The following is a 13,928-nucleotide window of genomic DNA, read 5'->3' as shown; positions in this document are numbered from 1 at the left end:
ATAAATTTAACCTAATAGACAAATAAAAAAAAGCCAGAATAAAGAAAAATGATATTAAGTTTGAGTTTGGAAATTGCAAAAAATAAGCCAATAAAAAACTCATACATTATTATATTGTAACAATTTAGCCCTTATCTTTTAGTAGCAGGCAGAAACACGCATGTTGCAAATTGTTTCATCATTAACACTTTGTTCGTCCAACTATTAAGTTAACCATTGTTAACTTTTAGCATGACACCTTGGTAACAATGATAAGCATAATTTTTTTTATTACCGACAGGGATATAGGCTGTAGCTTTCTCACTAGATACTAGTAAACATAGTTTTCTGACATTTTGGGGGCACCACCATGGTCCATACATTTAAGACAAACACAAAAGCTCTCAGTACTGTTTATTTTAACGAAAAATTATATTTTTACTTTAAAAAGTTAATCCTAGTACTATCCACTTACAACACAGTTTTATCATTTTCATTAAAACTCAAAGTTTTCAAACTATTTTCATTAGTGTAGTCTTGTCTTGAAAGTGAAGCATTGAGCAAACCCAATATGGTGCGTATGTGCATCTGCGTGTATATGATTTGTTCAGCTTTGTAATTAATCAGCCGAAGTACATAATATAAAATTAAAGGATCGTTATAACATGGTTGATCTTGAGATTTCTATGAGCCTAAGAGCAATAACAAAGAAAAACTCTAAAGTAGGGTAAACTTTGAGTAAAACCCTGCATCACGCTAAAACATTACTTATTACGATCAAGTTACATTATGAGTGTTATATGGTGATGAGATAAGGATATATTCATGATTCTTTTAAGAAGTAGATATATATGATATGGGAAGCAAACCTGATCAGAGCACAACTACATCTCTAGCCCCTTGACCGTGAACTTTGCAGTGATGTTTTCCGAGGGCTCAAAGGGGGATGGCAATCGTTCATTAGCTGCATCTTCACTTGCTGTTGTGCCATCTCTATGAGCCAAGGGTACTGGCCAATATATGGGCCTCCGCTCTAACAAATAACAAAAATATAAGACTGTTGGAATCAATCATTAACACGCGCGCAGGAGACCGTTCATGCACAACAACTACTTGGGGTTACTATATGAACGAGCTTCTTGCAAAATAAACAGCTGCTCTTGATACAAAAGTGATTATGTCAGTGCAAGAAACAGTGGATGGACAGGCTTCCTTAACCTTTGAATTGATTGTGCCAATCACCTCAAAACCTCTGGCCGAATTTTTGGGACCCGGCTTATCTGCGCTCTTACTTCTCATACACTCTTATCTTTTTCTATTTAGTGCGGTCACGATTAAATCACGTCAATATTTTATATTATTTTTTTTATAGAGATAATAAGACAAAAAAAAATAGTAATATAAAATATTAACGTGATTTAATCGTGACAGCACAAATAAGAGAGGATGAAAATACATAAGAAGTGGGAGGACAGAGAAGCCAGGTCCGAATTTTTGTTGGGTGCTGCATTTTCCTCCTCCTTAAAACTGCTGGTATCATCAAGTAGGCAATGATGCGTCACATCCCTACCTCCAACAAAATGAAACAAATCAGGTTTCCTGTCAATTTAATTTGGCTCATATAATAAACTACAACTAATAATCATATCATACTTATGCTTACACGAGTTTTTTTCTTTGGATAAGACGTTCGTTTTTTACTAAAGAACGCATCGATAATATAGTGTCAATAAATGGTTGATATTATTAGTAGATAACATGTCACTAGCAAAACTTATGCGAATTATTGATACATTATTTACATATTATATATCGCTAAAAAAAAATTGTTCTTTAACAAAAAGATGTGTTGTATAGAGAAAAATTCTAATGCTTAATTAGACTAACATAACCATCATTGACTGCACCCGAGAAAAAACGTCTTGTAGGATGATATTTTGGAGAGTCAAAAACTGCACCCGAGACTTAGACGTAAAGAACAAGAAATGATTAAAGTCAAATTAATATATTAACAAAGCAATCATGGAAGTGAAGCCTCAAAAGATGAGGAAGAAATCCTACGATCATTTGCAATAGCCGACCGAACTCCAGACTGAACAATCTTGGTCAGGGTGGGACATGTTGAATCATAGAACTTAAAAAATCAAGCTGACTGCAGGACACAAGATCAGGGCTTAAGAACAAGAGGGCAAAACAAGGTAATAACAAAGGAAAGTTTGTGCTCCATTTTCTGGAATACGAATAGATTAATTCTCTAATTAAGCTGTCACTAATACTTTGTGACTGTCCAAATTTTAGTGAGTAGTGAGTACTTGAGTCTAGAAGCAGTATATTTAATATTTATACAGAGTGTCAAAGACTGAAAGGAAAAGTGCATGAAATTGTGATGCGGTTAATTGTATTCTATGGGGAGAGTGATTGTTAGATCCCACATCGTCCAGGAAAGTGGATCCTCTATACCTTATATGTACATGCTCACCTCTATATAGCACGAGACATTTTGGGAGCTCACTGGCTTCGGGTTCCGTAGGAACTCTGAAGTTATGTAAGAAATGGGCTAGAGCATTCCCAGGATGGACGACCTACTGGAAAGTTCTTCTCGCGTGAGTTTCCAAAAACAAAACTGTGAGAGCATGATCGAGGCCTAAAGAGGACAATATTATGCTACGGCGGAGTCGAGCTCGGGATGTGACAGTGATAGAGGCACTAGATTTGTCTTTTATTCAGTTGAGTTTGGTAGAACTGCATTTGTGTTATTAATGGGATTAAGTAGGCGTGCGGCTAGATTAGGACTATTTATATCGCTCTGAGTGGAGAGATTTTTCAGTTTGTCAGGAATACGATTAGGTATATTAAGTTTCATAACAGAATAAGTGATTGGATACTTGAAAAAAAAAATTTCAACCACTTGTATTATGAGACTTAGTATATAAAGACGTGTTTCTGGCACACTAGAACATTTCTCCTCTAAGTGGTAAGATGATATATTTTAGTAGTAGAAAGTTTTTATACTCGAGTTAAATTTCTTAATTTTTTTTTCTCGACAAATGATTTGATATTTACAAAAATATTTTCACAGCAAAGCAAATATATACACTAAACAAAGTTATGTCATTGCAATTTGCAATGAGGTATCAAATTCATGATATAACATATATCATATTAATTTATGTAAATCGAATCTAAAACATCATTCCACAAAGTAAAGACAATTACAACGACAATGAAATTTTGGGCTTCACGAAATCCGGAAGGCATGTTGCGACTCACTCTTCGGCCTACAGATTTTTGGGTCCAAGTGTTGGCTATATTTACCTAGAGGGTTGGAGATAAGTCTAGCGTTAGAGTAGGAGGGCATTTTATACGAAGGAAAATTTAGATGCCGAAAGTGGTGGCATTTATATACATAAATAATCTGTAGTGAAATGGATCTATATGGAAGCAGCTAGCAGGAAGAAGGGGGGGGAGTTGGACTTTGGAGATCAAGTACCACCAGCAATATGCAAGTGGGAATTTGGAATAGAATATAGGTCAGTTGGAAGAGGAACAGACTGATTGGAATGTGGAGTCCATGCATGTGTTTGTGTATCCATGCCTGTGAGAGTGTTTTTTGATACATTTATATTTTTAAACCAAGAGGTGAGGGAATAAAAACTAGTTTCAAATTCGCTGTTAATAAGATTTGAACTTAAAATTTCTTACATACAAGTGGAGATGATCATTACGGTAATACTTATTGGCGCCTGCGAGTAAACATGTAACAGAGATACCTATTTGTCTAATAAAGCTAGGGTTGAAGTTCCCTTGAGGCTTGAGCCATCATTTGCCGGGGGTGGAACCAAGCTAGGGTTGAAGTCCTTTTTAGTTACATTTGACATACGTACTCACATACATACGCTATGTACGTTCTTAATAATGTCTTATTTTATCTCAACTACGTACATATGTGACAGAAAAAGCCAATTCTATCAGGCACCTTAAAGACAATCAATGAAGGCGAAAAATCCCGGACATGCAATCTAATAGCACTGTAATTAAGCTTCCAATTAGGCTTTGTGAAAACAAAGTTACCAGAGCAATAGTCACTCTATACTATGTCTAGTGGTATTCATCTTTAGTTGTAAGTGAGAGGTTTTAGGTTCAAATCTCGTGGATAGCGAATTCGATACCAAATTAGGTTCCCCATTATGTGACTTATCCGAACTTTCTCCTCCCCTCAGTGTTAAAAATCGTTGTACTCAAAAAGTTACCAGAGCAATAGTGCAAGACTCATTTGAACGTTACAAATAAGGAGAAACTTTTGTCAACATAGATTTGGATTACAATGATTTTTTTTTTCAAGATTTTTTTTAATACAATGATATATTTTACATTAAGAGGATGGAGGAGTTTGGCTAAACCACACAATGGGCAACCTAATTTGGTATCAAATTCGATATCCACAATATTCGAACCTAAGACCTCTCACTTACAAATGAATAGGAATATCACCAGACCGTAATACTGAGTAGCTTTTTCAGAATTAATTAAAATGAAATCATGAAGAGAGTGCTAAATTTGGTCACTTCATAGATTCTTTCTTTTTACTTGACCAATATCTGCCGAGATTGAGCTAATCTTGCTTTTTTTTTTCTTTTTTCTTTTTTGAAGGGAAAGCGTTGTATTGATTTAAAATAACTCATAAAGAGTTACATATGTCTTAGAGGAGGGGATCCTGAATAAGAATAGGAGGCTTCTCAATCCAACGAAATTATTGCTACTGTTCAAAGCAAACTTTTCTAGACAATGGGCAGCCCCATTACATAAACAAGAAACATGAATAAAATTCACCATAAAGAAGGAGGGTGTCATCATCAACACATCATCCGCAATCAAACCTATTGACGAGGAGTCCGAATAGGTTCTATTAAGTGTTGCAATGGCCTTCATAGAATCAAACCATAGAGCTAATCGTGCTTGATTTTATTCTTTTTTGGTTAATTAATTTGCTTGATATGTCTCTGTTAATTGTCTCCCAATCATTCCTAATTTCACTCTCTCACTAAGGTCAATTCCATCAACCGTCAAATAGCTCCACAAACCTTCATCGTCAACCTCCATAATGCCCTGATTTTATACCTTGATAGGCTTGATTTAAATTTTGTTTGTTTCTTTTTTCTAGTATATTTTGTCTGTTTAATTCATCGGTTTTGACCTAAATGAAATTATGAAAAGAATAATGTTTGGGAGATAACAAATTGGTAACAAGCCGTCAACACATTTGAATTTTTTTTATGTGATTATGATTTTCTAGGGTTTTCTGATTCTTCGTGACACATAGTATTGAGTCCTTTTTCAGACTTTATTTGTCCCCACAACTAGTATGAAAATGGAATATGCTAATCAGCCATAAGGAGACAATAACATAAGAGAAGGAAGGAAAGGGAAAAGAGAGAGACGCCGCTACACATAGCCCTCGCATCATCCCCTCACACTTCTCACTCACTTGCATCAACTCGTGGACATGGCAAGCCATCCTTATTCAAGATCCTAACAAACGAGGATGGGGCTAACGACCCAAGAAAAATCGCTCATGACCCTGAATCTTAGATGTATGTTTATGTATGTTTTATTATCATGTTTCAATGTCTAAAATTTGCAGAGAACTATCCAAATTTCACAAACACAGACCAAGAACGCCAGCTACTTTTGAGATAGTGATCATCATAGTCCAGAAGTAAACAATTTTCGCAATAAATTAAATCGAAAAACTAATATTAAGTCAAATCATAATATCATATAACCCTGACAATATAGTAACATCAAATTTGTAAACTGTAACAAAACACAGAAGATGATTCTTCTGTAGATGGCCAATACAAGATAATGTAAAAGCACTAAATTACTAATACAACATAATTAAGTAAAATTCTTAGTCTCTCATGATTCATCTAACAGAGATTACAGAATAAGTAATCAAAGCAGGTCTCTGTGCAGTCATAAAAGCAGGAACAACTGCGCATCCAAACACAAAATTACATAAAAATTACAAATGAAAAGCTAATTAAACCATAAAAAAAAGACAAATATTTAACAAGAAATTAATTTGTTGATTACCAATCGTCGATGACTTTGTCCTGCTCATCTTCTTCTTTCTGGAAATTGTTGGTGGAAGTATCTATGGCTTGTGCTGGTGGAGGCTCCATGTATGATCTGATCTCTCTACCTTCTGAATACTCTCTACTGAGAAAAAACAAGAGAGGTGGAATAAAAGAAAATATGAATGTTAAAAATGGCTTCGAGTTTTGAATCACGTGAACGCACTTGATACAGGGGACGCTACTTCGCTTTTTAGCAGACCCAATTCTGGGTAGAAACGTGTTCAAATTTAATTAAAAAAATCAAAATTTGGACATGTGTTTACTTGAAATTGGATGTAAGTATGACCTTCTGCTGTAATGTTCAGCAGCCAAGTCTTATTCATATATAGGACGATGGTGCCAAAACGGATTCGTCCTTTTCATAAATTTTGCAATAAATAAATTTTTAGAAAGAATTTTTACCGCGATTTATAATATAAATTTTTTGATCATAAGCGTAATAGAGTATGTGGCAATTTGATATTTTGTACAATTCTTTGCTTCAACTGATATGTTAAATAAAAGAGAAAGAGAAATGTTAAGGATACTCTCTCAAAAGTGAAAGTCTCCACCATCTCATATTTTTTTACATAATTACCGTGCCAACATTATAAAATATTGAGCAAAAAATATGAAGTGACGGAGATTTTATGAAGAGTCCCACTTTAAGAGAGTCTTCTTAACATTTCTCTAAATAAAAATGTCATTCTATAATTTTTTTCATTTCTTTGTGGGGTTCAATTATTAGGACAACCAATCAAATACTTGACACACAACAACATTTATTATGAATTGCATCACACCTTTAAAAAAAATGAGCATTTTTGCACATCACCCTAAACTTTGGTGTACGCTCACCATATACCTAATCATCTAACAAGTGTCATTTCACTTAACCTTGTTAATTTTTTTCAAAATTGAAAAAGTATCATTTAGTGTGAGGTGTATGATGAACATACACTATAGTTATAATGGTGAGCAAAATGCACCCATTAAAAAAATTATTAAATCAATTTGGCAGCTGCTGTCATGAATGCCAACAAAGAGCTTTGCTTTTAGTTGACTCAGCTCCATGTAAAAAACTGAAGGCTCGGTTGAACAGAGTTTTGCTACCATTTTATTGGTGTATGAGCTTTGATATCTTCTTTAAAGATGCTTTAAGAAAAAAAAATTCACAATGTTTTTCCTTAACAAATGATAGCGTTAGTTAGATAAATTGTTAATTGTTACGGGAGGAAGATTAGTGAAAATCGAACTTGTACCAGATGTATAAGTATAATTATTCTGCCCCTACAATAAAGCGCCATGTGCAATTTCTTCACAATTTGTGGAGCCCAGTGTTTTAAAAGACTCGCTTCAAGGTGCGCCTAGGGGGCCTTTGAGGTTGGACGAGAGGATTGCTGCCTTTGTTTTGAGGGAGTGGGCGGAAGACATTGCTGGAGCCGCCTAGGCAGCGGAGGTGCGCCTCAGGGCGTTCAGGTGTCTTTGTTTGGTTTTTTTTTTTATTTTTTTTTTAAACTCCCAATACCTCTTCCTTGCACTATCGTCTTTTCTTTTTTTTTTCTGATTTTTATTTTTTTTATATATGTGTGCTGTCTGTGTGCTTTGTTATATATGTGCTCATTGTGTTTTCATCCTCTATTATATATATATATATATGTATATGTATATGTGTATATATATTTATAATATATGTGTACGCTCAGTGTATATATTAAAAAATTTAAATCCTGTGAGGCTTCACCTCATGCCTCACACCTCACACCTAAGCCGGACTATCCCTCAAACGCCTCACTCACGCTTCACGCTTTTAATACATTGGTGGAGGCAAGCATTATTTGTAGAAAAATACTAAAAATTAATGAGGAAAGTAAATGGTTTTGGAAACATGTAGTGGACCACTAGTGGAGTTGATAAGGTCATTTATCTGTGAAATTAAACAGTGATTCTGCGCATGCGTTGCACTACAAAAATGCATTTCAAAGATTTAACGTTTTGAGGTTTTTAGTTGCATGTCGTTTTCATTGGTTAATGACTTGATTTTCTAGGCGAATATGACTTCAATTATTTTGTCACACTGGATATATATGCATCATACCAAAGATTTCTAATTTGGGGATATTTTAGTATATTTTGGGGTATTTTATACTCCGAAAATTTTAACCATTAAATGTTTAGTTAAAGATATAAAGACCAAACTAGAGCCTTTCTAGTTTCAAGTGGGTAGGAAAGCCCTCCTTCCCCTTTAACATTATATCATTTCACCGTACAAGGAACTGTATATTCTCTTTATCATCGTTTAAATATCATTTTCAAAAAGTATATTTGGATATTTGTTAATAATTAATATGTATCAAAGAAATCGACAGTTCATCATAAGAATGTTATTTATTACCATAACCATCTAATTATTATATATGTGAATGACTAAACGATCTTAAAGTCGATTGAATTTTTACAAAAGTAACCTTTAGACGATGGTAAAAAAAACAAATTTGCAAAAACAGATACATGAGAGTGCAAAACAAAAACACCAAGTCCAAAAATAATTTGATCTCTTTTGATATATAGACCCCAGTTTTTGAGTCCACCAAATTGTACATGGAGGCGAAAGCGTTGCCTTGTTAAAAGACTTCTCCTGCTGAGGCTTTAAAATTAGTTAATGGTATACAAAAACGGCTGCTAAATTCCCAGGGCAAGATAAACTTCCACCATCGAAATGGATGATGGAAAGAACCTACAAAACACTCAATGGCTGCGAGTCACCCACCAGAATCACATCCAGTACGCCTACAATTCGGGAGCCGCTTCTCTGCAGAACTATGGACAGGAAGGCAGCTATCATTCCCCTTTCCACCAGCCGTCTGACAATGTTATTCGTTTCAGCATGGCGGTTGGCACAACACAGAGTGTCCACAGGAGGGATGTGGTATTTGAATTGCAAACTTTGCTGGAGATTAATCCAGGAAACGCCTCAAGGTTAACATGAGGGGAAGAAGATCAGGAGGCCACTTTAAGTCGGAAGTTTCACACAAAAATGCTGGTCATTGGAGAAAAAGGCTGGACCCTCAGGCTTAGCAATCACCAAATCGGGAATGCACTGCTCTGCGATCCAAGTATGGCCGGAATCACCAGCGACTGATCAAATTTTCTTTCAAGTTCCATTGGACTCAGAGGTTTATCCTGTAGACATAACAAAAACTGTAAAAGAATAACTAAACTTTAATAAAACAAGTGGCATGGTGTTTATACTTACCGTGTAATTCACCCCATTAGATGCCTGGGCGGCAGGCCGGGCATCTTGCTGCTGTGAGTTCTTTAAGAATCGATGTTCTAATAACATGGCAGCAGTTGGCCTTTCTGCAGGATTTCTTTGGAAGCAGCATCTTAAGAAATCCTTACCCTCAGGTGACAATGTTTCAGGAATTGGTGGCACATCCTTCATAACTTTAAACATGGCTGCAGCCTGGATTAATAAACAGGAATTTAGAGAACTGTGGAAGGACTTAAAATGTAGTGCAGAAAATTATGTATGAAACTTGGACCCAAATATAAATTCACAATGTCAACTCGAAGGGCAGATGAGCAAAGCTACACGGCAATGAAGAGGCGTAAAAGAAGTTTATGATTTTATCAAACTGTGTACGAATAGGTAATAGCATGCCCTGCATCCCACTTAGTAGTCAGTACTACTATATCGACAAAAAACTACAGATTTGGACACACAAACAATGGAGTAGAACCCTTCAAAGCACAAAATTGAAACAAGTTTCATGGTTGAATACAGAAAATGCATTATGTGCTTACCCCTTCGTACTCGCTCCAAGGAGGTTTTCCGGTGAACATTTCAATAATAGTGCAACCCAAGCTCCATATATCAACAGCAAGAGCCAGATCAGAGCTGCTATCTTTATGCATCACAGCTTGCATCAGCTGCAGGAAGAAAATTGTATCGGTATTAGAGAGCGCATAACCCCATAGGCTACCACATACTAATTAGCAAAAGATTACCTCTGGAGCCATCCAGTACGGGCTTCCCTTTAGAGAAAGATTACCTACGTGTCCCGAAAGCTACGCAACAAACAAATTGTAACTATGTGAGCCTAAAATCAGATGGTAAAGAATGAATACCAGCAAGTGATCTGAATCTATAACAATGTGTATGGCGTCTGTAATGATAGCAACATGAGCTGTGTGTAAAACCGCTCGATGACTAGATTAAGGAAACCATCTCAAAATCTCAAGATGACCTTGCCAAGGAGTAAAAAGAGCTACTAGCACCAAAAAAAAAAAGAGTGAAGAATGAGAATCTAATGAAAGGGTGAAGAAAGAAACAGTACTCACATGTTTTGCCATTCCAAAGTCAGCTAGCTTGACAACTCCACATGAATCGACAAGCAAATTAGCCCCTTTGATGTCCCTATCAACAGAAAATGAAATAATATGCAGCCTAATTGACCCCAAGCACAATTCTATAGGCCCGTACACCAAAAACAATTCTTCCACATTTGACAATGATAAAAATTCGCATAGGTGAGCACTTCGTTATTATTAGATTAAGAATGTGATTGTACCTGTGTATTGTCTTTGTGCTGTGCAAGTAAGCCAACCCAGAGAGAATATGGCGAGTAAAATTACGAACAACAGCTTCTGTTATGGCTCCACAATGTTCATGGACATATTTGTTGATAGAACCAGGATGGACATACTCCAGATAGATGAAAAATCGATCATCAACCTGCATATACATGAAAGTATTTGGTGCTTTATTTTTGGCAACTCCAATGGACAAAAACTTGAGCCTGGATGCCTAAACATGCATGTAACACCGTTACTCACTATTTCGCTTCCATAGTACTGCACAATATTAGGATGCTTCAGCTGGCTGAGAACTTTGATTTCCTGATAAAGAAAAGTTTACAGAAAATGAGTAAGAAGCACAGTGACATCATAACATATCACTCAATGCACCTGAGGAACCACCACACCATAGTCTACCTAAAAGATTACATCAAAAATTTTGGTTGCCTACAAAAGTACTTTTAGTCTTCATGCATCTAGACTCTAAAATAATTTAAGTTCGAGAAATTTGAAAAACTGAAGGCTGCTATACTGCATGCTGAATCGCTGATATATTGATACTCCAGAGGTTCAACAGGTAGACTAGGGAAAAGTAATGTCAAACAGAAAAATCCAGGATAGCTAAATCTGTGGGGGTAGAGTCAACAAGCTTACATTATGTGTACATTCCTAGAACAAATTGAGAGTAAACGGATGATAACCTGCTGTAGCTGCTTTATACACTCTGCGGATTTTGGGTCCTCAGGAAATAACTCGACTTCCTTCATTGCACATAACGCTCCAGTTTCTCTGTTACAAACGAAAACCCTTCGTCAGCATTTAGCAAAGCAAATAGAAACTATGATCAGCTATTCATGGAACTGTATATACGTATTGGTAGCAACATAGACACTTCCGAACGTGCCACGTCCAATAAGCTTTCCCTTTTGCCATTGACCTTTGACTGGCTGGGACTCTGGTTTAGGTGTGAGTATAGCTTGTGGTGATGGTAGGCTAAGACTTGCTCCAGGAGGCAGAGGCAATGGATGGACTTCAGCATAACCATTAACCTCACGCCGCACAGTGGGGGCTTCAAATGATAATCTTGGATGCAATGGCGATGTTGAACCTGGCGGGCTTCTGACATTTCGGCAGGGACTTCTATTGGATGGACTTTGTAGAGGGGAATTATCATTGCTCTGGATGGAGTATTCGGAGAAGGAAGGAGGTGGGTGCGCAGAAGGCACATCGCAAGTGGGCATCTCGGGCGCAGACCAGCCTTGATTTCCAACAGGAACAAGGTGTGGGAGCAGATCACCAGCACTGGGTCTGTGCGGGCTGAATGTAGGACTTGAGAAAGGACTAGCCGGAGCACTCCAAGTAGGTTTCGGAACATCAAGCCGGAAGTCACTAGGATAGCTCCCTAAACCATTCCTACCTCGATTCCTCCTTGTAGACCTTGACCTAGGTTCAAAACAATGCTCGTTATTCTTTCGCGTTTCCCGGCGAGCGAACACACTGAAAATGCAAGACATACATGTCAATAAAGTCTCCTAGTTTAAGTATCATCATATGTGGTGCGTTCAAAGGCCAAATCTGCAACAAACAACGCAAAAATCTGACAAACATGGAAATGTTGGTGCATTCAAAATCATAATGTCCTATCTTTTTCGATTCCTACTTCAAGCATGTAATTAACATCCATTAATCTTTTTAGTTCTCCAAATCCAGCAATAGAAAAAACAACTATGAAAAAAAATTATAATGTTCTCTTGTCAAGAAAAAACAAATTTTAATACTCAATGTGAAAAATCAAACAAGAGACAGGGAGACTTTAACACCTCTGAATAGAAGTGTTGGAGGAGGTAGCGTCACGGGCCTTGGGAGAGGGCAATCGACAATCGCCGGAACTGCATCCGGAGCACCTCTCTCTCCGGCACCTCTCTTTGCATCGCGAATCCGCCACCGATTCCGGCAATGGCAGCGGCTGAGGAGTCCCTGCCCCAGACATAGTTTCCGGAAATGACGAACTCGAACCCGAGCATTTATGATTATTGATGACTCCACCTCCTCCACCTTCCTGGTTTCCACCGCCAATACCGATCAAAAGCTGCTTCCCCTGTTGGGTAAGCTTCCTCCTCGACCGAAACATCCAGCCTCCCCCGTCATCGCTGGCCTTCTTTTTCGGCGACTCCCCTTTCGCCGACGAGGAGGAGGAAGAAGAAGAAGAAGAGAAGGTAATGTTAGACAGCCAGCGCATGGTGGAAACCATTCATGATCATCACAACCGCGCAAACCCTAACAAGTTGGTGATTTGGATTCGACGACGACGAAGAAATTGAGGGGAAGGCCTAGGAGGTCCAGGAGAAGATCCATGAGAGGCCTGGATCTTCGTCGAGAGACCTGCAGGCCATGAATCAATTCCCCGAGACGGTGTCGTTAATTCGTTTTTTCTTCCCTTGATATTTTTTGTTTTTTTTTTGTTTAGAAAATGCGGAGGGCTTGAGAATTGAGAGGTTGATATTATTGTGCTCTGTTTTCTCTCTAACCATGTTTGAACAACGCGCGCGCTTGGTTTTTTCGTTTTTCTTGTGTTCCGGCCGTTATTTCTGTTGTTTATATTTCAAATTTGTACTTTTATTTTTTTATTTATTTATCTTAGAGCAACTCCAATAATTGGATTAAAACTCTAAATAAGTTTTAAACTCAGCCAAAGCTTCTCAACTGAAAAAAGGTTTTGGGTTAAAACTTATTTTTGGGCCAAATTTAACCCAAAAAATGAGCCAATGTTAGTGGCTGGGACCCTATTGTTGGCTCTAGCTATCGGCAACTTGCAAAAAGACTAACGACTATTTTTTTTATCGGGCGGCTCATGTAGTTGGACGAACGGTGTAGATTCAATTGTTTATCAAAATAAAATTTATAAATAAATGAATTCAACTGTTAAGATCGAATATGAGCAAAATCTAACGATATAAATGGAATCTTAATTAAAGTATCAAACTTATTAATGTGCAAAGTCCAAAACTATACCGTCAATTTAACACAGAGTTAGACTATATGAATGCATATGCACGTCAAACTTACTTGAGTAATGTCTTTGAAATGCTTGATATTTTTGTGATTGATAGCATGGGAGACAAATTTAGACCAAAATAAGTAGAACTGAAAACATGACTAGTCTAAGTACTGATTTGGTACTGATGTGTTTTTATAAAAAATGGGTATCAAAAAAAGTTGAGCTCAAAAAGGTGTTTGGTAAACACTTAA

The 13,928-nt window shown here is 37.0% G+C and overlaps 1 protein-coding gene across 1 annotated transcript; it reads right to left on the bottom strand.

The window, feature by feature from the left end:
* Positions 1-8,638: 8,638 nt before the first annotated feature.
* Positions 8,639-13,128, bottom strand: LOC137748815 (mitogen-activated protein kinase kinase kinase 5-like). The gene is made up of 10 exons (XM_068489004.1): positions 12,500-13,128; positions 11,550-12,176; positions 11,381-11,468; positions 10,938-11,000; positions 10,673-10,836; positions 10,443-10,518; positions 10,110-10,169; positions 9,906-10,031; positions 9,355-9,564; positions 8,639-9,281 (listed from the first exon to the last, which is right to left on the bottom strand). Exons 1-10 carry the CDS (start codon positions 12,928-12,930, stop codon positions 9,180-9,182), a joined length of 1,947 nt encoding a protein of 648 aa, XP_068345105.1. The 5' UTR covers positions 12,931-13,128; the 3' UTR covers positions 8,639-9,179.
* Between the last annotated feature and the right edge of the window lie 800 nt (positions 13,129-13,928).

This window comes from Pyrus communis, chromosome 10 (genome assembly GCF_963583255.1).
Source record: "Pyrus communis chromosome 10, drPyrComm1.1, whole genome shotgun sequence".
Taxonomy (NCBI): domain Eukaryota; kingdom Viridiplantae; phylum Streptophyta; class Magnoliopsida; order Rosales; family Rosaceae; genus Pyrus; species Pyrus communis.
This window is presented reverse-complemented; position numbering and strand designations above follow the sequence as displayed.